This window comes from Schistocerca americana, chromosome 4 (assembly GCF_021461395.2).
Source record: "Schistocerca americana isolate TAMUIC-IGC-003095 chromosome 4, iqSchAmer2.1, whole genome shotgun sequence".
Lineage (NCBI taxonomy): Eukaryota > Metazoa > Arthropoda > Insecta > Orthoptera > Acrididae > Schistocerca > Schistocerca americana.
The window spans coordinates 345162860-345188865 of NC_060122.1; the positions used below are offsets into that span (position 1 = coordinate 345162860).

General features: G+C 38.7%; 1 protein-coding gene across 1 annotated transcript in view; it reads right to left on the reverse strand.

Moving 5' to 3' along the window:
* LOC124613475 (dynein axonemal heavy chain 6-like) overlaps window positions 1–26006 on the reverse strand; it is a 984594-nt gene that overhangs the window by 815335 nt on the left and 143253 nt on the right. Inside the window, exons 71-72 of the mRNA XM_047142181.1 lie at window positions 18190–18339; window positions 5767–5895 (exon numbers count right to left, since the gene is read on the reverse strand). Coding sequence (XP_046998137.1) covers window positions 5767–5895; window positions 18190–18339 — 279 coding nt within the window. The remainder of the gene's footprint in view (window positions 1–5766; window positions 5896–18189; window positions 18340–26006) is intronic.

Sequence of the window (26006 nt, forward strand, 5' to 3'; positions counted from 1 at the left end):
GCGCAAAGGACGAACTAGATAGGTTGAGGAGGTTGTGGAGTGGTGGGGAATGGGAACTGGCAGTTGGCAAGAAGGCAGCTACGAGGAGGAGGTATTCAGACAGTTATATTTTGCATATATGCAATAGATTTGACCAACTGACAGAGTTGAGTGGAGATGAGCCTCTTTTAGCTGTAGATGTAGGGAACATGCAGCAGTTCTCAGAAGTTAGGAGGCATAGGTCAGTTACGAAGTCTAACAGAAAGAAGAACATTCTGCTGCTAGGTAGTTTACACAGTAGAGGTGTGGGCCAGCAGTTGCAGGAAGTGTTGGGGAGTGAGTACCAGGTCACCAGCATTGTGAAGCCTAGTGCAGGGTCGGCTCAGGTGACTGACAGCTTAGGGGAGTTATGTAAAAATTTTATGAAGGAAGATCAGGTAATGATAGTGGGTTGAGCAGGGAACAGTCTTGATAGGGATGGGGAATATGATGTAGGCGGTGACCTGGTAAAGATGGCACTGGTGGCACTAATGTGCATTTCATGCAACTGTTTCAGCGTCATGATTGGCCTCATCTTGACACTGTTGTTGGGCACGTTAACATGGGTCTAGAGAGGGCACTGATGGCAGAGGGCTTGGGTCACATTTCAGTCATGTCAGTTGGGTCTTATCAGTAGATCGGGTTTCACTAGGCATGGCCTGCATCTCAATAGGTATGGGAAGGGGAGGCTGGCAAAGCTTATAGGTGACAGTGTAGTGGGTGTTGGTGGGATCACTCTTGGGAAAATTCGTGTAGTACTTGGTGTTAGAGCTGCACCTTTTTTAGACTGAAGTCAGCTGATAGGTATACCTGCTTAAAGGAAGTCCCTCTAACTAAAGGCTTACATTCAGAGGAAGTCATGTTTCCAAGTAGAGAAGGAATTAGCATATTTCATAAAAATATAAGAGGTATTAGAGATAAAGTTAGTGAACTGCTTGACTCTGAAATTATTGGTATATAAGAGCACCACTTAAATAATTTGACAATTCAGAGGTTCCTTTACAAGAATTCAGATTAGCTGGCTGTTTCTCAAGGGGTTCATTGCAGGGTGGGGGAGTGGCTATGTACATAAAAGCAGTATTGCATTTGAGTCCGTAGACATATCGCGGCACTGCACTGAACAGATATTTGAATGTTGTGCAAGGGAAGTTGAATTTAGTAAAACTAAACTTCTAATTGTTGTTGTTTATAGGTCCCCTAATTCTGATCTCAGAGTATTTCTGCTCAAGCTAGAGAGGGTTCTTGATTCACTTTGTAAGAAGTACCAGAAAGTTTCTACAGGAAATCATATACTTTCTTGGCAAATGCCTTTATGAGATTGATGTCTGAAATACTTCTCTGTGATACAGACAAGAGGGAGATTGAGTCAATAAATCACTTAAGACTAATGACTCTCATGGATATGATGGAGTGCCTAGCAGAATATTAAAGTACTGTCCTGCACATGTTAGCCCTGTATTTAGCCATATTTTTAATTTTTCCTTCAAGAATGGTGTTTGCTTAAATTATTTGAAAGGCTGTGTATGTAAGGATAATTGATCATTTTATATCACATGATTTGCTATCAAGCGTACAGTTCAACTTTAGAAGTCGTTCAACAACTGAAAATGCTTTATTCTCTTTTCTCTGTGAGGTGCTGGATGGGTTAAACAAAATGTTTTGAAAGCTAGGCCTATTTTTTTATTTAACTAAGGCATTTTATTGTGTTGATCACAAAATATTGCTCCAGAAGTTGGATCATTACAGAATATGGGGAGTAGATCACAACTGGTTCACCTCTTACTTTAGCAACAAACAGCAAAAGGACATTATTCACTATGTTGAGAATGGCTGCAATGTGGGGTCTCCTTGGAGTGCAGTCAAGTGGGGGGTGCCCCAAGTCAGTGTTGGGGCCACTCCTGTTCGTTATTTATATAAATTATATGCCCTCTAGTATTGCGGGTAACTCTAAAATTTTTCTGTTTGCTGATGACACTAGCATGGTAGTAAAGGATGTTGTGGGCAACATTGGCTCAGTTTCAAATAGTGCAGTTCATGACCCAAGTTCATGGCTTGTAGAAAATAAACTAACACTAAATCACAGTAAGACTCAGTTTTTACAGTTTCTAACACATAATTCAATAAATTCAATAAAACGTGACATTTTAATTTCACAGACTGGGCTTATCATTAGTGAAACTGAACAGTTCAAATTTCTAGGTGTTCAGGTAGATAGTAAGCTGCCATGGAAAGCTCACATTCAGGATCTTGTTCAAAGACTTAATTTTACTATTCAAACAGTATCTGAAGTGAGTGATCATTTGGCACAAAAATTAGTCTACTTTGCTTATTTTCATTCACTTATGTCGTATGATATTATATTTTGGAGTAACTCTTCCCATTCTGAAAGGATATTTTAGGCTCAGAAACAGGTGGTTCAGGCAATAAGCGGTGCAGGTTCACGAACCTCTTGTCGAACCTTGTTCACGAGTCTGGGTAATTTGACATTGGCCTCTCAATATGTATATATTCATTACTGTCATTTCTTGTTAACAATATTATCTTATTCCCAAGAATAAGAAGCTTTCACTCATTTAATACTCGGTAGAAATAAAACTTGCATTGGATCGGTCTTCCTTAACTCTTGTGCAGAAGGTGTGCAGTATACTGCTGCATCCATTTTCAATAAGCTACCACTCGAATTCAAACATCTTAACAGTAGTCCCCATGCTTTCAAATCGAAACTAAAGAGTTTGCTCATGGCTCACTCCTTCTATTCTGTCGAGGAGTTACTTGAAAAATTACGCTGATTCTTGTTGTATTGTTGATTGCATTTACTTAAAAGTTATGGATAGATTTTTTTCGGATTCATAACCATTTTATTTTTATATGTTATTACTTTTATGTTGTTATCTCATGCACTGACGTGTTCCATGACCTTGGAGATTTGCTCCTCAATTTGGTCCTATGGAACTTGACATGTAAATAAATAAATAAATCATGCAGATGAGAATGACTTCTGAATGCTTTTATATATGAGGGGCAGTCAAAGGAGAACACAACAGACGGAAAAACATAAGGAAAGTCTTTATTTCAAAAGTAATCACTGTAACTGTTAATACATTTCTCCCACTGTGAGACAAGTCAGTCAATGCCTTTATGGGGAAATGCTTGTGGTTAACTACAGAACCATGATTTTACTCAAATGTGCACCTTTTCATCCAAAGCAAATCAACGGTCATGAATGTCTTTGTTCATGGCTCCAAATGTATGGAAATCGCATGGGTAGAGATCAAGACTATATGGAGGATGTGTAAGGGCTTCCAATCTAAACTTCTGTAGCGCAGTCAAAACAACTTTGCCACCATGTGGGCAGGCATTATCTTGCAACCTAATGATGCCATCTGTCAACATTTCTGGGCATCTGTACTTGATGGCATGCTTCAGTTTTTGTAAAATGACCACATACCACTGTGTGTTAATTGCGGCACAGTGTTCCAGAAAGTCAATGAGCAGCCAGCCCTTGCAGTCAAAGAAAAATGTCATCATGACATTTCTCAAGCTGGCATGCCTGTTGTTTGGACTACACTGCAGATGTTTTACTGGGAAGCCCTTACAAATCTACTATACAGTCCTGATCTCTCCCACCAAATTTCCATACCTCTGAAACCATGAAGGAAGACATTTGAAATGGTCGATTTGCTTTAGATGAAGATGTGCATACCTGGCAAGTCATGGTTCAATAGGCAACCACAAACATTTTCCCATGAAGGCACTGACCACCCTTTCTCACAGTAGGATGAATGTATTAACAGTTGTGGTGATTACTTTCAAAATAATAAACAGTTCACTTAATTTTTTCTATCTCACTTTCATTCGACTGCCTCTTATACAAAGGTATATTCACCATTCTATCCACTTGTGATGATTTGGAATTAATTGATATTCTTTAAAACCATGTCAAACTTAAAACCAAATCTATCTAAAAACAGTGCACTGCAGCCACGTGGTGTTGTTTTAAAATACTAGGGCATTGAGGTGATTAGAAAATGTCTGGAAATCAGAACAACAAACATGGGATCCTGTTGTGATGGCACTGGCCGCATTATTCTCTTAGGTAGGCAAAAGTGGCCTCTGTGTAAATTTTCAGAAAAAATACATGTAGTTCCTACATATTACTTTTTTCCACACAAAATTTTTGGTGTAATATTTTATAAAAACATAGATTCAAAATATGTAAGTCTCAAGCTACTATCAATAATCACAGTTTGTTGAAAGAACAATTTCCATTTGAGCAGGCACTTTACCCTTCTTTCCCCTATTACAAGTTTCTGCTCCTGAGGGTAATTAATGATCAACAATCCCATCTTGTAGCTTATCATACACCCCACAGTAAATAATTTTGTTATTATACTTCTCATTATACATCTCCAAGGAAAACATATTCTGATTTTAATGTTACTGTATTTTATCCATGTTCCATCTTGTGAACTTCACAGTTGTTAATGATAGTTGGTGAGTGACATGACCTGCCATGAATACTTTTAAAAGTGATTTATTTTTCAGTGCCATAACCAGTTCCAGGTTACCACACTCTTCTTCAGATAGGTAATATTTTCAGTTACATAGATGCATTGATCAAAAACCTGTCATGGGAGGGGTGGAGGGAGGTGGGAGGCAGGGAGGGGGTTGGCTGGGGAAAGGTGGGGAGGGGGCGTCTAATGGCTCAGGGGAGAGTTGGGAGCTGTCTGTGGGCTAGCTAGGGCTGCAGGTATAGGGGAGCAGGTAGCAGATGGCTGGGCATGTGATTTCGTAGACTAGGGTGTGAGATAACAGCACACAACTAGCTGATGTGGGGGCATAAATTGGGTGGGGGTACTGGGGTAGGGAATGGTATGTGTACACGTGCATGTGCAAGCGTGCACGCGCGCACACGCACACACACACACTATTCAGGGTGGGGTGGGGGGAGTTACCTTAGGTTTAAGCCGAGGAGGATCAAGATATAGCATGGGTGGTGGAGCATCCATTGACATCTTCCCTGTTGTGTTCTGCTGCAGTGGCACAACATGCAATAGAACACAATCATGCAAGATTTCAATGGCTGCTTCACAACCTGTGCCATCTGGATCCTTCCCATCACCATCAGCTTTTCTGAGCTGTGCAGATGGGAGCTATCTTTGCAACGCATCCTTCACTTCTGTAACTTTCCTGTCTAAACCTAAGGTAACTCACTGCCTCCCCCCTCACCTAACGGTGTGTATGTGTGTGTGTGTGTGGGGGGGGGGGGGGAGTGGGGGTAGGAGGGGGCAGGTGAAAGTTCAAAAAGGAAGTTCATTCTGAAAGCTAGCCCACTTATGTACCTTTTCTTTGTGTAGCTATCAATGACACAGCATTTCTGCCTTTTAGTAAGTCATCTCCTTTATTCCTAAATAATTCATAATGCCCAACCAGAACTTTCTGTATGTTGTTGTACTGCCTAGGTGCAGCACAGTTATAGCTGTGTTAATTCAAAGTATGATGAGGATTATTTGCAGGATGTGCCATAAATGAATCTTTCTATACAGGGTTAAATTACAGGACATAACTTCAGTGGCACATCCAGCAAATAATCATCACACTTCAACTTAATGTGTATGCAACCATGATGCACATGATGATAGCAACCTGCTGTTGAAACACACTGTGGTCATAAAAGTTAGTAAATAGTGATGGAAACACTAAAATTTGTTTTCTAAACTATATTCATCTACTTGACTGCTTGCTTACTTTGAATTGTCTCTGGTATCCTCTGTATTCAGCTGCCTTTTTCTGGAATTCTGCCAGTTGCTCACTGAGCATATTCAGTGTCAGCTTAACTTCTTCTGGGTTTGAATTCACATCAATCAACCACGGTTGCTGAAATAGAAATATATTAAAAATTTAATTTCTAATCGTAATCTCTATTAGGCAGTAAAACTGTTCAGGTTATTTAAGTGTCAACAAAACAGTTGATTGTTCATCTCTAAGTACTGGAACTTGTATGCAATGCCTTCGACTGGAAATAGAAGCAAACAAGTTGAAGAAAAAGTTAAGGACAGATGTTAAGTTTACTCCCAGAAGAAAAGCCTCACCAAATGTTGTATCGTGAATAATACAACAATGTATGAAAGGAGTTCACTTTCTATTATTTCCAGTTCCGACCTATGTATTAATTGAAATTAAAATATATTTAATTAAGATGTATTCTTCTTAGTTTTTATTATTTGTTGCACATCATATGCCTGCCAATGTAAGTTCACTTTTTATATAAAATCAAAATGTCAAATTTCTCTTACACTAAGCCTGTAGGTATAAATTCTGGGCATAATAAGACAAACAACAATGTCTCTACAAAATGCAAGGAATAATGTGGACAATTTAAATTATACATTTATTACCTAATTAGGACTGGAAGGGGTAGACAAAAGCACTTTCAAGAAACAAATTAATCTGCCAATGAGTTATGTGTAACAAGATGTAAAAATAAGAATCATTGTACAATGCATCTGTGCAATTACTGTATTGCTATCAGTGGAAGTATTGTTACCGTCTTTCATGGAAGGTAAGTGTTATATTTGCTAATGCTGGTGATGGAGTAATACAATAATTTACCCTAGATTCATACCCAAATCAGGAAATAAAAGATCTTGAAGTTCACAAAACCACGTATCACTGTCATTACACATGTGAATTGTGAAAGTGACAGTTTTGAGAATAGTACTCCCATTACGCACGTAGGGAGATAACACTAGCCCCTGTAGATTCTGGGACAGTAAATCTGAGTCAAAGTTTATTTATATCTCATAAGGCTTACGTGACAAAATGACATATAAATATTTATATAAAATTAATATTTACACATGTCAAATGAAAAAATAAGTATACAAACAACAAAGAGTAAATGAACTCCTAACATATTAATAAATTAATGAAAACCCAAGTTCAGAGCTGCTGGTGTAGTTTCCAAAAGTCATTTCATTCTCCCTAATGTTCTTCAGGTAAACACTCCCTCACAATATAACTGACAACACTTATGACAGATTCTGCAAAATTTCTAAGAATAGCATTGCCCTAGGTGAAGATTGGATAGCAATATATTTTCTCATTAGAGTTACATTACAGGATCCTTGCAAGTTAAGTACTCACTCTGGCATAAATCAGGAAGATTTGGTTAGTTTACACTGATTTTTCACTGCTCCTGTTTTGTTTGCTTCTGGTTTCCCAGTGGTGGGTGTAAGTAAACATGCACAGCTGAGAAATTTTGCTTCCTGTTAGGGTCAAAATGGATCAGAAAATTTTGTGAGATAAGAAACAGCTTCCAAAGCTGATTCTGTGGGAAGAGCTAAGGTGAATGAGTAGTTTTCACATTTCAAAAATGATGACATATCAGTTCTTTACAAACTTCACTCCAGATATCCATCATCATCTGCCTAAACAGATGAAAAAGTTGAGGAAATTCATGAATTTGTGCTTGAAGACCAATGAGAGGCCACTGAACAAATGGCAGAGCTTACTGGTTATTCTTGAAGCTGGGTTCAGCAAATTTTAAGAGAAGACTTGAAGATAAGCAGGGTAGCTGCCATGTTTGTCTCTCAGCGAAAGAAGTGGTGGTTGGAAGCATGCTCCGGTTTAAAAGAAGAACTACAAATACACCTAGAATTTTTTCCCACAATAATTTCCGGTGATGAGTTATGGCTCTATGGTTATGACCTCAAAACTAAACAACAATAAAGATAAAAAAAGACATTGTTGTCACCTCACTTAAAATGGCTTGTCAGCGTTAATTCAGTTCATGTTATCTATGAAAGGACAAGTTAATTAATAAATAAAATGAAAATTCAATTGATCAAAGTGAAATTACACATCAAAAAAATGTTATTTCATCTTCATGGTGAGAGTAAGCTGGGGAGGGGGTGAAAAAGTGGTGTATGCTGAGCTCCTCCCATCATGTCAAATCAATCAACGTGTTTTCTATTTGAAAGTTCTAATAAGACTTCCAATATGCATACAAAATACATGACCTGAGCCAGGTGAAGGACTAGGTTTTCCGCCATAATAATGTTCCCATTCACATAACCACTTAAGTCTGCCAGCATGACTCTATTGATGTATATACATTGCTCACCTAACCCATTCCACTGACTTCTAGTTTCTGTGCATGATGAGTCACATGAAAGGATACTGATTTAATGAAGTAGATGCAGGTAAAAACAAAAAAGTGCACTATTTCTCTAATGACTCACAGCTATTCAGGCTGTTAGTTCCAACGTCCATGATAGGGTTGTGGCAGACTGTTCTGTGTGGTAGTCAACTTGATGGATTGGAAATTCCAGACTGGGAGGAAGTGCATCCTAATGGGAATTGGTAACATATTTCAGTTAGGTATACTACAGCCATGTTTATATTAACAGTTGAAGGAGGGGAAGGATATTCAGAAAATTTCTGGCTGAATATGTGTGAAGGTATTGGACAGTTCAGTAAGTTTGTACAATTAAGAAACAGAGAAAAGTTTAAGGATTAATTTTGGTATTGTTCTGCAAACATCCACATTCACCTTTGTATGGAGTTAAAACCACTGCTGTGTCAAAGTAAATGGCAGAATATGCTGCTAACATCTTGACAACCAAACACCCCAATAGACTACTTCGCTATGTTAAAAATATTGTCTGCATTGTTAATATTGTGAATGACTATAAAATTCAGATAGCATTTTTGCTCAATGTGCTCACAAAATATCTGTTATTTTTGTGTAATTAAAGGTTAAAAATCATTAAATTTCAAGATTTGGACACTTGATTGAAAATGCTCTGTTATTGGTTGATCTCAGGTGACATCATAGGCTAAGAGTACGATGAAGCTACACGTGTGTTATGAGAACTGTTAGCCAAAGTTACTAGTGTTTTTCTGTACTTTTCCTGTGAACAGTTTAGTTAATTAGTGATGGAAAGTACATTTGCAACTTTTAAGTAACAATGGAAAGGAATTTAGTGAACTCTGATAGTGAAAAACTTCCAAAAGTTAAGGCATATATAGTCTCTTCATTCTTCAAAAATAACCAAGATTTTTATGTTGTACAAATACATGTGTAAAAACTCCTGAAAATTGTTCTTGAATGTACCAAAGAATGAGAAGAGGCATAAAATTTTGTTTCAATTCACTTGTAGAGAGCCATTTGATATAGTAGTCACTATGTGTCTTTATTTCTGTGGGGACCATCTTGATGGTCTTTACATGAAAACTACACTGCATGGCGGCTGGGATGGAAGAAATGTGACACAGCAACAAGTTGCAGAATTGTCTTAAACCTGAGGGAATCTGGAACTGGATTATCTGCTGCTCAGTTCATGCTGAAAATGTTTTCCAGATCAACTTGTGAAAACTTGCACTATAAAAAACAGTGGAAACTTTTTCATCCAGACAATAATTCTGATGGGTAATTGCTGTGGTTGTAGCAAGAATTACTACTGTTTTCCAGGTAACTCTTTCGTCAATTTTCAAATTCTGAGAAAACATAATAACATAATACACAGTTGATACAGCAGAACCTTAAAAGTAGCTGTTGTCCAGTGGTATACTTAACTTCTGCTGAAAGACCATGATTTGAAAGAGCTTCTGTAGATTAACTGTCATTTTATCGTATGTTTTATAGCATTTCATCATAGGTTCAAAGCAATGTTCAGTTTTGGGCAGTTGGAGGCAGTTGAAATGGCAAATTATTGTCCTAAACAGCTTGTTTTTGGAAGAATAATGTGGTCAGAAACTATTAAATGCTTTCTCATATTATTCAGAATAGAGCTACATCAAGTTGAAATTCAATATTTTAACAGCACCCTTGTGATTCATTCCAAATTGATTAGGTGTAAAATGAAGCTAACAAATGAAAGTAGATTTTGAAATGTAATATGATATAGAATTTACAGCTCTTATATAACTATATTACAGTACAAGCATTGAAGTCTTCATTTGCAGTGGTTACTTACATCAAGATGGTCCTCACAGAAATAAAGACACATAGTGACTACTATCTCAAATGGCTCTCCACAAGTGAATTGCAACAAAATAGTATGTCTCTTCTCATTCTTTGGTCATTCAAGAACAATTTTCAGGAGTTTTTACACATGTATTTGTACAACATAAAAATCTTGGTTATTTTTGAAGAATGAAGAGACTATATATGCCTTAACTTTTGGAAGTTTTTCACTATCAGAGTTCACTAAATTCCTTTCCATTGTTACTTAAAAGTTGCAGCTGTACTTTCCATCACTAAGTAACTAAACTGTTCACAGATAAAGTACAGAAAAACACTAGTAACTTTGGCTAACAGTTCTCATAACACACATGTAGCTTCATCTTACCCTTAGCCTATGATGTCACCTGTAGTTCTAAGTTCTAGGGGACTGATGACCTCCGAAGTTAAGTCCCATAGTGGTCAGAGCCATTTTTTTTATCATCTCAAGATCTTTGAATGTGACAATTGCCACAAAAACTCAGAACAAGTAATATTTTATGACTGGCATGAAAATCTCATTTTAGCTAATGCTGTACTCTTGTTCGAAGTCTCTCATATAACATTGTACTTTGTGTCAAGCAATCTTACCATTTGTATCAGACAAGACCTTGACTTCTCAGCTTGAATTAATAATTTGTTGGTTGTTGGTTTTAGGAATGATCTTCAAAGTTTTGTTGTATTTGTGAGATTCCAGTTCTTCTGGAGAAGCCTCTCTCCAGTGTTTTGATTTGGACTGGAAGTTACTTCACTGAAACTATTAGGTGCTTAATGTTGCATGGAATCAACTTCATAACTAGTTGGCTTATGAATGATTGTCATAATCCACTTATTTGTGTTCTTCATCATCCTTCACCTTCATGTATATGTCCTCAACTTCTTTGTTGCTGCTGTTGTACTGATACTGACCTCATCATAACGTGATACCTTGGGATACAAAAAATTTATGATTGCAGAGTCAAAAAGTCAATAACATGTTGAATCTCCTTGGTACCACATAAACAATGCTTTTTAGGCTTTGTCATTCAGCTTGCTTCAGAATTTATTTGCACATGACCAGAAGCATCTGATTCAAATATGTGACCATGCCCAATGTACTGTTACATCTGTTCTGCAACATATATATACAGATTGCTTCAAACTATGTTTTGTTGGAATTCTATTTAGTATCTATACAGAAGTGTTAACTTTTTGTGTTAAGATCAGTGATTCTTCTCTGGTGTGTATGGAGTGATCATTTCCTGCTAGATTTCAGTTAATATAGTCAGTTCTACTGTCCACATGGAATTTTCTGATTTTTTTGACCAAACTTGTTCAACACAAGAGTCTTCAATTCATGAAATTGAACAATGACACCAGATTAGTGTATGAGAAAACAAACAATGCTGTACCTGGATAGTGTCATGGTTCCACTCAGATTGTTGCTTAATTAGCAAGTATTTGGGACCGATGACCTCGCAGTTTGGTCCCATCCCCCAAATCAACCAACAAGTATTTACTTCATCATGTTGCACATGTCTAGCCAATTTCAGACTTATGGGCCATTCTCAAGTGCTATAGGTACTGACGACATATTTTAATACATCCAACCATAAGTAGCAGACATGGTAGTTCCAAAAACAAGAGCATACATGTGTACCAAGTTTAAAATAGAATATTTACTAACTACATTATTGGACATTGTTGAATCTACTGAAAAATTTGTACGTAATGTATACGTTCACTTTCATAGTGATAAACGTGTATGAATCTCAACTGGTTTCACATTCCATATGCTGTCTTCAGAAATTAAAATATTTCTGATTCCACTTTTGTCTACTGATGTGGAAACGAGGGACAGAACTTTGGCTCTGGCTTTTCAGTAACACCAGCTGGCAACGTTTATCTGAGCAACTTACTTCTCACAATCCAAAGGTTTGGCAATCCTCTCACATAAGCCATACGATATCTCGGCTCGTAAACTGATGAGGTATTTAAAGATATGCAGAGAAAAGTAACAGTTTTATATCTACTAAATGAGACATTTATTTGACTGAACGGGCATCATGCACAATGCTTGACCTGAAACTAATGACAGACATAGTGATGAAAAACAAATAGTAAATACATGAGCATCTCTAAAAACTAGTAACTTTATACAGCGGCAAATTGAAACTAAATGCAAGAGCACAAAACCCTTTCAACAAAATTCAAAAGAAAATTGTAGCAATAAACAATGGCTATAATGTTATGAACACACTGACTTGTAGCAGTTTCTTTAATTTGGGTATTACAGTTTTGAATAAGATAAAAGGGCCTTTCTTGAATAATTAGTGATCAGAAAATGTAATGGACAAATGATGAGGTATGGACAGTCACAGTTCTCAGGCAGCAAAATTATTGTCAGATAAAAGCAGATGTTCTGTTTAGTAAATAAATTCCGGTTAGCCAGAATAACAAACGACAAAACTGCAAAAGTTCACTCATTGCTTATCGCTTTTGGTTATCGGCTAATTGGCCAATGTAAAACACTGAAAACAATTTTCACAGAAAGTCTCCCCATCTACACATCTCTTGTATAACAGTTTTCATAGTGCAGAAAGCAGAAAAATGGACTGTATCCAAGGTTTTGCCAAACAAAACTCTTCACTTTTTACATAATGCCCCGACACACCCAGTGGAAACACAATTTAATATTGAGGAAATAACTCCCATACCAACCTATGATACTGAGGAGCCACTGAAAGATTTTAATATATCATTGAAGATGATCAATTTTTGAAAATATAGTATAACTGGATACATAAAAAATCCACTCACTAACTCGTAGCATGAGAAAATACATATGAAAGTTAAGAAAATAGTACTGAGTGACAATATATATAAACAAAGATTCTGTAACTTACCAAACGGAAGCGTTGGTACTTTGATAGAAACAGTAACAAACACAAACACACACACAAAGTTCAAGCTTTCACAACCCACGGTTGCTTCATCAGGAAATAGGGAAGGAGAGGGAAAGACGAAAGAATGTGGGTTTTAAGGGAGAGGGTAAGGAGTCATTCCAATCCCGGGAGCGGAAAGACTTACCTTGGGGGGAAAAAGGGACAGGTATACACTCGCACACACACACACACACACACACACACACACACACACACACATATCCATCCGCACATACACAGACACAAACAGACATTTGTAAAGGCAAAGAGTTTGGGCAGAGATGTCAGTCGAGGTGGAAGTAAAGAGGCAAAGATGTTGTTGAAAGACAGGTGAGGTATGAGTGGCGGCAACTTGAAATTAGCGGAGATTGAGGCCTGCCAGATAACGAGAAGAGAGGATATACCAAAGGGCAAGTTCCCATTTCCGGAGTTCTGACAGGTTGGTGTTAGTGGGAAGTATCCAGATAACCCGGACGGTGTAACACTGTGCCAAGATGTGCTGGCCGTGCACCAAGGCATGTTTAGCCACAGGGTGATCCTCATTACCAACAAACACTGTCTGCCTGTGTCCATTCATGCGAATGGACAGTTTGTTGCTGGTCATTCCCACATAGAAAGCTTCACAGTGTAGGCAGGTCAGTTGGTAAATCACGTGGGTGCTTTCACACGTCGCTCTGCCTTTGATCATGTACACCTTCTGGGTTAAAGGACTGGAGTAGGTGGTGGTGGGAGGGTGCATGGGACAGGTTTTACACCGGGGGCAGTTGCAAGGGTAGGAGCCAGAGGGTAGGGAAGGTGGTTTGGGAATTTCATAGGGATGAACTAAGAGGTTACGAAGGTTAGGTGGACGGCGGAAAGACACTCTTGGTGGAGTGGGGAGGATTTCATGAAGGATGGATCTCATTTCAGGGCAGGATTTGAGGAAGTCGTATCCCTGCTGGAGAGCCACATTCAGAGTCTGATCCAGTCCTGGAAAGTATCCCGTCACAAGTGGGGCACTTTTGGAGTTCTTCTGTGGGAGGTTCTAGGTTTGAAGGGATGAGGATGTGGCTCTGGTTATTTGCTTCTGTACCAGGTTGGGAGGGTAGTTGCGGGATGCGAAAGCTGTTTTCAGGTTGTTGGTGTAATGGCTTTCAGACAACACCACATACAAAGTTTGCCAAGGTAATCCCATTCCTGATGTCCAGGCGGAGCTTCAAGGAATCCTCATAACCTTAGGCCCCCTACAAAACCTTTCACCTGACTCCATCAACCTCCTGGATGGTGTACACAATCAAAGGCAGAGCGACGTGTGAAAGCACCCACGTGATTTACCAACTGACCTGCCTACACTGTGAAGCTTTCTATGTGGGAATGACCAGCAACAAACTGTCCATTCGCATGAATGGACACAGGCAGACAGTGTTTGTTGGTAATGAGGATCACCCTGTGGCTAAACATGCCTTGGTGCACGGCCAGCACATCTTGGCACAGTGTTACACCGTCCGGGTTATCTGGATACTTCCCACTAACACCAACCTGTCAGAACTCCGGAAATGGGAACTTGCCCTTTGGTATATCCTCTCTTCTCATTATCCGCCAGGCCTCAACCTCTGCTAATTTCAAGTTGCCGCCACTCGTACCTCACCTGTCTTTCAACAACATCTTTGCCTCTGTACTTCTGCCTCGACTGACATCTCTGTCCAAACTCTTTGCCTTTACAAATGTCTGTTTGTGTCTGTGTATGTGCGGATGGATATGTGTGTGTGTGCGAGTGTATACCTGTCCTTTTTTCCCCCTAAGGTAAGTCTTTCCGCTCCTGGGATTGGAATGACTCCTTACCCTCTCCCTCAAAACCCACATCCTTTCGTCTTTCCCTCTCCTTCCCTCTTTCCTGACGAAGCAACCATTGGTTGCGAAAGTTAGAATTTTGCAGTTGGGCATGATTGAGTTGAATAGTGAGAGAGAGAGAGGTTGAGGTGGATGCAGAAATGGGGAAGATGAGATGAACACAGATACAGGGTAGGAAGAGATGGATGAAGAGAGAGGAGTGAAGGAGACAGAGAGGAAGGGAGGGAAAAGGAGGAGGCTTTGGCCAGAGAGAGTGAGAAGGAGGAGATGGGCAGAGAGAGAAGTGGAGGTGGACAGGGAGAAGAGGGAGGAGGAAATGGAAAGAGACAGGGTGTGAGGTGGAAAAGGGGGAGGGTGTGACAAAGCAGGTGAAAGGGATCAGAGAGAACCTTTAGGGGGAATGTAGATGAGGAGATATTTTTAAATTTTTCCTTATTTTCTGATGAAACCATAACTAACACATGCATATGTGAGCGAACCTAGTACATATTAAATGCAGTTGGTGGAATTCATATACTCCTACCAAATACATAACATGTTTGAAGCTAAACAGTTATAAATAGTTCAGAAACTACAAATTATTAAGTAATCATTGCAGACTCACTCAGATAGGTTTGAACCATTGTAATGAACTACTGTAATTTGAACATATAGAGTGCCAAAAACTCCTTATTCAGTTTAGCATTTGTGTTCCACATTTTGACCTATGGTGTGTTTTTGATGGTGCTAGAAAACTATTTTGTAATTTAACATTTTGATTTCACATTTTGACTAACGATGTACTTTTAACACAGATAACAGTCCGTAATTAATAGACACAGTTAAACTAGTTACCATTAATCCAATTTGTCAGTGCAACTGAGAGGGAAAATAAAGAAACAATAAAAAAGCATTAAATAGTTAATCTTATTTCATGTTGGTGCTAGTTTCACTCTTTGTGCCCTTTATACCAGGTAAGACTAGAACTAGTCATTAGCTATACACCTTATTCCTAATGATTCTAGACAGGCACAACTATTAAATGTTTTAGCTCAGGTAAGTTAACTGATGGGAATGACCCATTTATTCTGACTTCACTCTCTGTCCTTGGTAATAAAATTATTGTACTTAGTGCATGATTATATACTAGAGTTATCGTTGTTTTAGCAATTTTTGTTATAATTGCTCAGAAATACTTGAAAAATTCTCATTCAAAATGACTGATATCTGGTATGCGTCATTTACACTTTGCTCCATACTCTTCTCTGTATGTTATTATGCTTTTTTTTCTTTGATAGTGATTTGCTCTTATTCTTTGAATTCTGCTTAGAGCTTTATTTAGAACATTATTTAGAATTTACTCAATTTAATAAAAGAAGTATCCAAGTTACAACTAAGTGCTCACTGCACACACTAAATGATTAATTTCGCATTTGTGTGAAGCTCTATTGCATCAGTAACTGGTATTTCCGAGTGCTTGTCTCAACTAACTGTAACAGGTTCATGCCCCACCTGAAACCGTTTTTCTTCTCTAACATAAATGCACAATCCTCCACCCTCTGAAGAAGTTCTACAGTGAAAGTAAGTATTTTCATACAACAATAACACTACATGTAGAGTTTCTGTGTTTCTCCACTAATGCTCAAATACCTAAACTATTGTAAAGTTTGCCGTTTGGAGTTAAATTTCAAATTGCTGCATTTTTTAATTTGATATATTGATGAAGGATTGTTATGTCTGTGAAATGTCCAATGTTCTTGCCCTAATGGTTTCTTTTACTTCAAGACGTTTAGGAAGTTTTCCTTTCAGTGTGTCAGAATCATGAAAATGCTATCTCTTGAGTTTTTATTGTATATTTTTTTAGATTGGTGGAGATGTTCTTTAGACAGTGGAACTTGTTGCCACAGGGTTCTACTTCTCTTCTCTTCCACAAGACAATTTCACAATCATGTCCCAAAATCCACCCTCATTTTCTCATGTATCTGCTGCACCAATGTTCCCCTGTTTAGATGTAGGTCATGCCTAGAGAAACCCCATCCAGATGGGGTAGAGTAACATCCACAAACTTTGTTACCATCAGTTCCATTTACAACCACATATTAATCGACCTCACAGCTCAAAAAAAATATATACTAATGCCAAAAATCAAAGAGGCTATGTTTTCCAGATTGCCACTTGTGTTACATGACCTATCCCTGTACAAACTTTTTCCCACCCAATCCACTATCCTAGCTTGTACTCTTTTGTAAAATTCTTATGTAAAAGCCTTTAGTTCTCTATCACTTGACATGGTTCAGCATTTTATTTGAATATGCTGGTGGCCTGGTACACTATTACTAAACTTTCCTGTAACGAAGGGCCTACAAATCATCCAAGGCTAGTACCTAACAGCAGCACTTTCTTCTTCCTAATACTTTACACATTTCTATGCTTTCTGACTGAGGCTGAAGTGTGTTGCACACTTCCTGCTCCCAGTCCTACTGAAGACTATTCTCCTCTTAACTCTGTCAGTGATCAATATCTTCTCTTAATGTTTATGATGAAACAGTCAGATCACATTATCTTGCTCCCTGCTACCCTACCAACCACCAGTTCCTAATCACTGTCCTCAAATGGGGCTGTGGTTCTTTTCTTCACCTATTGGTTCTGTCTTTTCATGACTCGATTTATACACATGTAAAACACCAAGATGCACTGTAATTGAACTTTCTGACTGAGGCTGAAGTGTGTTGCAAACTTCCTGCTCCCAGTCCTACTGAAGACTATTCTCCTCTTAACTCTGTCAGTGATCAATATCTTCTCTTAACGTTTATGATGAAACAGTAAAATCACATTATCTTGCTCCCTGCTACCCCACCAACCACCATCTCCTAATCACTGTCCTCAAATGGGGCAGTGGTTCTTTTCTTCACCTATTGGTTCTGTCTTTTCATGACTCGATTTATACACATGCAAAACACCAAGTTGCACTGTAATTGGGCTGCTGCACAAAACTGTACGTCCTTCTACAACTGGCTGATAAGTCAGTTGAGAGACTGCAGGAAGACAAGGACATACAAACTCCAATAGGTCTTTTTCTAGTAGAGTACTTTGTTGATCAAATCAATTTTCAGATTGACAATAGCTTTACTTAGTTGTGTCATCAGCATACAGGACAACAACTGTCTCCTGTAAGAGTGCAAACTGGAGATTATTACTGTAAAATAGAAACAACAAAGGCTTCCAAATCAAATTGTGCAGTATGCTATGAGAGAATGCTTCAGGGTGCTTATTGCTAAGTGATAAACAATGTTTCATAACATGCATAAGCACTTATATGTATGTATACATATATTTAAAAAAACATGACTGTGCTGTGGTAACTACACAATTAAATTCCTGTTTCTGCATAAGGATATCATTGTTCACAGACTCAATTTTTGCATTACTTACCGTAACCTCATCCTTCACATCTCCAACATCAGAGAATAATGAACTGATGTCTCTGTTTATCTGGTCATCAAACTTGCTCAATATTTTTGGATATTCAGTTAGCTTTCCATCTACCACACTACGAAGTGCTGATAAAGTTACACTGAAGCCCTAGAAATGACAAAAACCTTAAAAAGAAAGCATAATGTAATTTTTCATACTGCACAAAACTTGTAAATAGAAATAGAAAGAAATGAAAGTTATTTCTCTTTCAATGTAGAAAAGAAAATGGTGTATTGTGTGTGTGTGTTAAACAGAAGACAGGCAAAAGATATACTAGGCAAAAGATATACTATTCATCAACTAGTAACACATATACAATACTGAAAATATTTTATAACTCATGCATTTGTGCACATGGTCACTGATGTGTATACACACACACACACAAACACACACACACACACACACACACACACACACACACACACATTACAATTTTTTTGCCAATGTTCAAGAAAATATGATAATAAATTATTAAATAAAAGGACTTCTATGGAATAATTTTTACAAATAACTCTTGTCCTATTTGTTGAGAGAAACATCTGTACTTTAGGAGGCATCTGTGTCATATGAGGTTTACTCTATCTGGCAGCAAGCCTTTTGCTACTTTCCAAAAAGAACTGTTTTCTATTGTGGGAACTACTGTGCATTTGTTCTATGTGAACAATTTGCCCATAAATGTAAACTAGTCATCTCTTTTTGTTTGCATATGATATATCAATATTAGCTTAATATCATAAAGAATAAACAATTCCTGGCTGTGTTATTAATAAACTTAATAGTCATAATACATGATTCCTGCTAAAGTGGATTGGCCTTGAACACTTCAAAAACTTAAATGGTAAAAGGGACGACCAAATGGTACAAAAGCGAGGTCATTAAAATCAGCCATAAAAATCATTACCTAACTGAAGAGAACTCAGTTAAATTTCTAGGATTTCAACCATAAAAATATATTTCTATAATTGTGTTGCTTATTCATAATAATATATAACAAATTATAAGAATATATACGGGATGATATTTCAGAGGTTTTATCAGCATGACTGTTGGTAGTGCAGAGAGTTCCATTTTACAAACAATATTTTGAAACCCAGCCAAGTTACCATTTTCATGTGCACCAAGCTGTGGTTTAGTGTGTTAACAAGCAGAGCTTCAATAACACTATGAAGAAATATTGGTTGCTGTACCAACATTTATAGTTGAATTTGATGATGAAAAATGCATGGTTCCTGCACCAATACCAATTTTCTGTGAAACTACTCAGTGCTTCCTGGTTCTGATGTTAAAGATGCATGGTGAGAGCTTGATAAAATGAGTGCTGAGTCCAAAACATTGCTTAATTTGAATTGTCTGTTCTTGTTTTTACATCTACATCTACACCTACATCTATACTCTGCTAAAGACCATGAGCTGCATGGCAGAGGGTATGTCCCAGTGTACCAGTTACTAGCATTCATTCCTGTTCGATTCACTTATGTAGCACAGAAAGAATGATAGTCTGAATGCCCCTGTGTGTGTAGTAATTATTCCAATCTTATCCTCACAATCCCTATGTGAGCTGTATAGGGGGTTGTAGTACATTCCTAGAGTAATTATTTAAAGCCAGTTCTTGAAACTTTGTTGATAGACTTTCTCAGGATATTTTATGTCTATCTTCAACACTCTTCCAGTTCAGTTCCTTCAGTATCTCTATGACACTCTCCCATGGATTAAACAAACCTGTGACCATTCGTGCTGCCATTCTCTGAATGCGCTCAATATCCCCTGATAGTCCTATCTGGTATGGCTCCCACACACATCAGCAATATTCTAGAATTGATTGCATGAGCAATTTGTAAGAAATTTCTTTTGTAGACTGATTGCACTTCCCCAGTATTCTACCAATAAACCAAAGTCTACCACCTGCTTTACCCACGAGTGAACCTAGGTGATCATTCCATTTCATATCCCTAAAAAGTGGATCACCTGGGTATTTGTATAAGTTGGCCAATTACAACAGTGACTCATTGATATTATAGTCATAGGATACCACATTTTTTTCATTTTGTGAAGAGCAACATTTTACATTCTTGAATATTCAGAGTAAGTTGCCAGTCTCTGCACCATGTTGAAATGTTATCAAGATCTGACTGAATATTTGTGCAGCTTCTTTCAGACAATACTTCATTATTGTTTACAAGGTTATCTGACACCCTTAACTTGACAGACACCTTAATAAAGGTGCCCTACAAACTTGGAATTTGCACAAGATATATATCTAGTATTTCATTTCATTATTATACTGCATGCAGAGCTCAGTCATAAGTGATTCATGATACATATCTTGTATCTCATTTTCCTATTGTATATAAGCAGTGTTCAGTGATAAGTGATTTGCTTGCCTCCAGAAGTTTGTTGTGTCACTGACACTACTTACACTTTTGCTTGATTGTTCCCATGATTGGTCTCACAAGCAACTTGTAACATTGGCATGAAGTCTAGCATACACCCAACATCTCACATATAACAATCCAACATTTGTATCCAATGGTAACTTGACAATTCATATTATCGTAAGATTGTATGGTTTGTTCTCAAGTTCCTCTCCCTGACGGCTACAGCTTTTATTGAACCTTATTGGACACTTGGTGAATATCACCGTCTGAGATTCCCAGAATTTCTACCAAACTACAGCATATTGAACCCACAATATGTATCACTCATGAGAGCAGCATGCTGGCTGGCCAGCACAATCACAATGGGTTCAAATGGAAAACTATTTCTGTTGTGGACATAGCAACAGATCTCAACATCAAAAGGACCAAAGTCTATCAAGTGCCTTTCTAAACTTACCATACAATGTATTATAGACATAACAAGCCATACCCCATGCTACCTAATATACTGTATGTTTGACAAAAATGGTTTTCCTGTAGGCCTATTTCTGTAGTACCAATACTATCTAAAATCATTGAGGTGATACAAAACAAGAAACAAGTAAATGAATATTTTTAGTGTGTGTGTGTGTGTGTGTGTGTGTGTGTGTGTGTGTGTGTGTGTGGTTTGAGGATCTTACGGGCACCCAACAATGAGGTTATCAGAGCTCTAACAATGATCAACATAAACAAATGTGGATAAGAATGAAAAATGTCATACACACATGCAGACAAAATGACCACACAATTACTCTATCACACAGACACTCTTACATTCAATAAAACCAATGAGGAGGCAAGATAGCTAATCAAGAAATTAAAACAGAGGGAAAACAAAATGCAGCAGAGCTGAAAGAACAGCACAGGGAAATGAGACTGGCTGACTACTTACAAAAAACTTGGGTGAGCCAGCCATCCTGTTGACACATTAAAACTATCTCCCCAAAATCTTGTTAAAAACATGGGACAATTCACAAAACTTTAAATGGCTCAAATGCCTCTGAGCACTATGGGACTTAACATCTGAAGTCATCAGTCCCTTAGAACTTAGAACTACTTAAACCTAACTAACTTAGGGACATCACACACATCCTTGCCCGAGGTAGGATTCAAACCTGTGACTAGCAGTTGTGTGGCTCCAGGCTGAAGTGCCTAGAACTGCTCGGCCACCGTGGCCGGCATAAAACTTTAAAACACAAACCATAGTCGTTTGATCATTGCATAAAATAGACTGCAGATCCGCCAGCAAATCCACCGCAGTCAGCTGGTCAGCAAATAAAATGAAGTCCAATAAAGTGTGGTGCACCATAATCTGCATGCCACAAGCACCACACATCTGAGGGTTCTCTCGCCAGAGTAAAATTCCATGCATCATAGGGCTGTGACAAATGTGAAGACGAGTAAGGAGGACCTCATCCCATTGACATGGCTGGAAGGAAGTACACCACGCCCAAGTTGTGGGCTTGATGAAATGGAGCTTGTTGTCTGTCACTTCTAGCCACTCATGTTCCCAGTGACACAGGATTTTATACCACAACAGTGAGGAGAGGGCACGCAGGGGGGGATAGCACACTGAAATACCCGACTGTCACGATATGGCTCCTTGGCTGCACCATCAGCCCTTTCATTCCCCAGAATTCCCATGTGCCCTGGTACCCAGCAGAAAGACACCTTCTTCCCCAGTTGCTGTAGTTGGAGGAGGGTGTCCTGGATAGTCTGGGTTACTTTATCTGCTGGGTACAAACGATGGAGAGAGTAAAGGGCACTCAAAGAATCTGAACAGATGAGAAATCTAACACTGGGAGAATGTTTCATCTCCTTCAGTGACCACAGGATTGCATACAATTATGCGTCAAAGATGGTAAATTAGGGAGGCAGTCTGACCTTGAGGACATGATCTGGGAAGACGACAGAGCAACCAAAGAAGTCACCCTGCTTAGACCAATCCATAAAAACAGCTACATGGTCATGGTGCTCAGATAAAATGGCAGAAAAGACCGCATTAAAAACAGAAGCAGGAGTGCTATCTCTCCTGTACCGCACCAAATCTAAAATCACTATGGGCTGCTCCAGTAACCAGGGTGGCAGATGGTTAAAACCCTGGAGTTGGGGTGGCACTGGCACCACATTGAGCGACTTTAGCACATGCTGCACATGGATCCCGACTAGCATTGTGGCTTACGGATGGTTGGAAAAGAGGCATTCCACATGTGGATGAACAACAGTATGGTGTGTGGGTGAAGTTGGAGCTGTGAGGAACTTACATGCTTGGCTCACCATGAGCAGCTGGCACTGGATGGTAAGCGGCAGTTCCCCCACCTCAGCACAGAGGCTGGGTATGGGACTGGTCCGACAAGTGCCTGTGGCCAGTCGAATTCCCTCATGGTGGACAGCATCAATGATCCACAAAGAAGACGGCCTCGCTGACCCATACACCATGCACCTGTAGTACAGCCACAAGTGCACAACAGCCTGATAAAACTGGAGGAGTTGCACCTTGTCCGCTCCCCACAATCTGTGGCTAAGGCATTTGAGGATGTTCAGCGCCTTCAGGGTTTGGGCTTTTAAATCTTACAGGTGTGGCAAGCACGACAATCTGGAGTCAAAAATGAGGCCCAGAAACTTCACTGTCTCTCTAGAATGTAGGATGGTGTCCCCCATCTTCAAGGCAGGCAAATTAAAAAGACGATGACAACGATTAAAATGAAGACAAACCCACTTATCAGTAGAAAACTGAAAACCTGTCTCTGCAGCCCACTCCTCTAGCTGCTGCACTGTAAATTGGAACTGATGACTCGGCATTGAAACACTGGAGGAGGAGCATAAGACAGTAAAATCTTCCACAAATAAGGAGCACTGTACAGGACTCTTTACCATTGATGTAATATTGTTGATGGCTGTGGCAAAGAGGGTAACACTTAAAACACTGTCCAGAGGGACACCAATCTCCTGCTCAAATCAATCAGAGAGTGTGGTGCCAACTCAGGTCTGAAAAAACCGCTGAGACAACAAAGACTTAAAGAAAATGGGGAGGTGCCCACGAAAGATCCACTCATGCAGTTGAATGAGTATACAGTGTCTCCAGATAGTATCATATGCCTTACTCATATTGAAGAAAATGCCAATACAGTGATGCTTACAGAGGAAAGCCTGCTGAATAGCTGTCTCTTAAATCAGGCTCAGTACAGATTTCATGCAGGTCAGTCCACAATGAAAGCACGCAGGATATTGTTGTATCTGTCTTAGAGAGATTTTTAACAAAATGAACATACACATGCCACATTGACTAATCTCAAAAAGGCTTTTGACACTATGTGACAATATCCTTGTCAATAAAATTAAAGTATTAAGAATAACAAATGGTTTTACAGATTCAAAAAACAAATAAATACATGACAGAATCATGTCACTATAGTAGTAGCTCTGGAATTGTTGCTTGTACTATTTTTGTCCATTTTTTATGTTCATGATCTTTTTAGCTTATTATCTTTGAAAATAATAATATATGCTGACAATTTCACATTTCACTTCCCACAATGGCACAAATGTTCGGGAAAAAAAAGCCATCTGATACAGGTATGATCTGAGAGTAAATACGCCTTGCAAACTTTATTTCAATGAAAACAATATATTGGCTGCCCCCGCATATACATATTTAGCACCATTCTGCAAGCCAGGATCAATTGTGATGAACATAATACATGATCACATAACTGCTCTTGTGGAACCAGGAATGGGAACTCTTCAAATATTCCTTGGTGTAGATGAACAAAAATGCAAAACACCGTTATGCATGTAGGAAAATCTTTTATGAGAACATTAGCAAGTAGGATGCAGCAGGTGAAAATCGATGACCTCAGAAAGACAACAGGCATGCGTGGTGAAGTGTGCTTGCTTGTGTGTGTGTATATATGTGTGTGTGTGTGTGTGTGTGTGTGTGTGTGTGTGTGTGAATAGTGCATGTGTCTGTTTTACTGATGAAGGATGTGCCCGCAATGTATATGGGAGTGTCTTTTATATGTGCCTGTGTGCAGCTTGACACATGTCCTTCAGAGGTAAATATCTAACTATGCAACTATGTATGGACCAATACAGCCTGTATTTAAACTGATATAACATAATATACATGTGTAACTGTGTGCAATGCCTTATGCAGCTTGGAAGTTGTGAAAAGGTAACCAAATAAATATACACAGAAGTATCTATGTCATTGTAGGCACTTGCACACACAAGAAGAATAAAACACAATACCAACTTTATTTCTGCACGGGGTCATAAAATATACATTTTAAGTCATTTACTTAAACACGTTCATCGTTTACTCACACTTAAATGGATTTATTATGTCTGTATTTTGTCGGGGTGTTGAGCAACTTAGACAATTAAGCAAGTATTAGTTATGAATCATATAGTCTTAGCCATACAGAAATAACCATGTTGTTAATGACATACAGTGTCTGGACAAAAATATGGAAACTCAGAGAGAAATGCGTGCTTGAACATATATGCAGATGCTAGCTAAGCCTGCAGGTTGCACTATTGTATTTTAACCCAAATGGCTCCTCTGCAATGCTCTCAATATGTTGCATATGTCAGGTGTGGTGCTAACAGTGTTCTGTGTAGTCGTGAGTGCATTATATTGGAGCTGAGTGAATTTGAACATGGGTAAATTGTCAGTGGTCATATGCTGGGTGCTTTCATAACCAAGGTAGCCAAAGTGTTTATTGTTTACACAGAAATCATGTCAAAGATATATATCATATACAGCAGAGGCAGTAAGATATTATGATCACAACAGATGGTCACTGAAGGGGATTTTGAGGAAAAATAAACAGAACAACAACCTCCAAAAGTCACTGTAGAACTGAATGTCACACTTGTGAAGTCTGACAGCACCAAAACAACATGAATTGAGCTCCATAAGCAGGGAATTACAGGGTTAGCTGGAAATCCAATATCATTCATCAGTTATTCAAATGCCAGTAACAGAGAAATGTAGCACCGAAACCATAAACCTGGACCATGTAGCAATGAAAGAATGTTCTTCATTTGGATGAGTCTTATTTCATATTGTTCCCAAACTCTGGCTGAGTGAAATGTGGTGCAGGTTCAATGGTGATTTCAGCTGCCATATTGTGGTATTCTGTGGGTTACTCTGCTGGGTCTCATTACTGTCAAGGATTATGCACCCATTTTGGCTGGTCAGATCCTTCTCACAGTACAATGTTTGTTTCCCCATGGTGCTGCTGTGTCCTGAGATGACAGGGCCCCTGTTCACATAGCTCACATTACCCAGGATTGAGTTTATGAGCATGAAGAAGAACTGTCACTTTACCCCTGATCACCACAGTCAGCAAC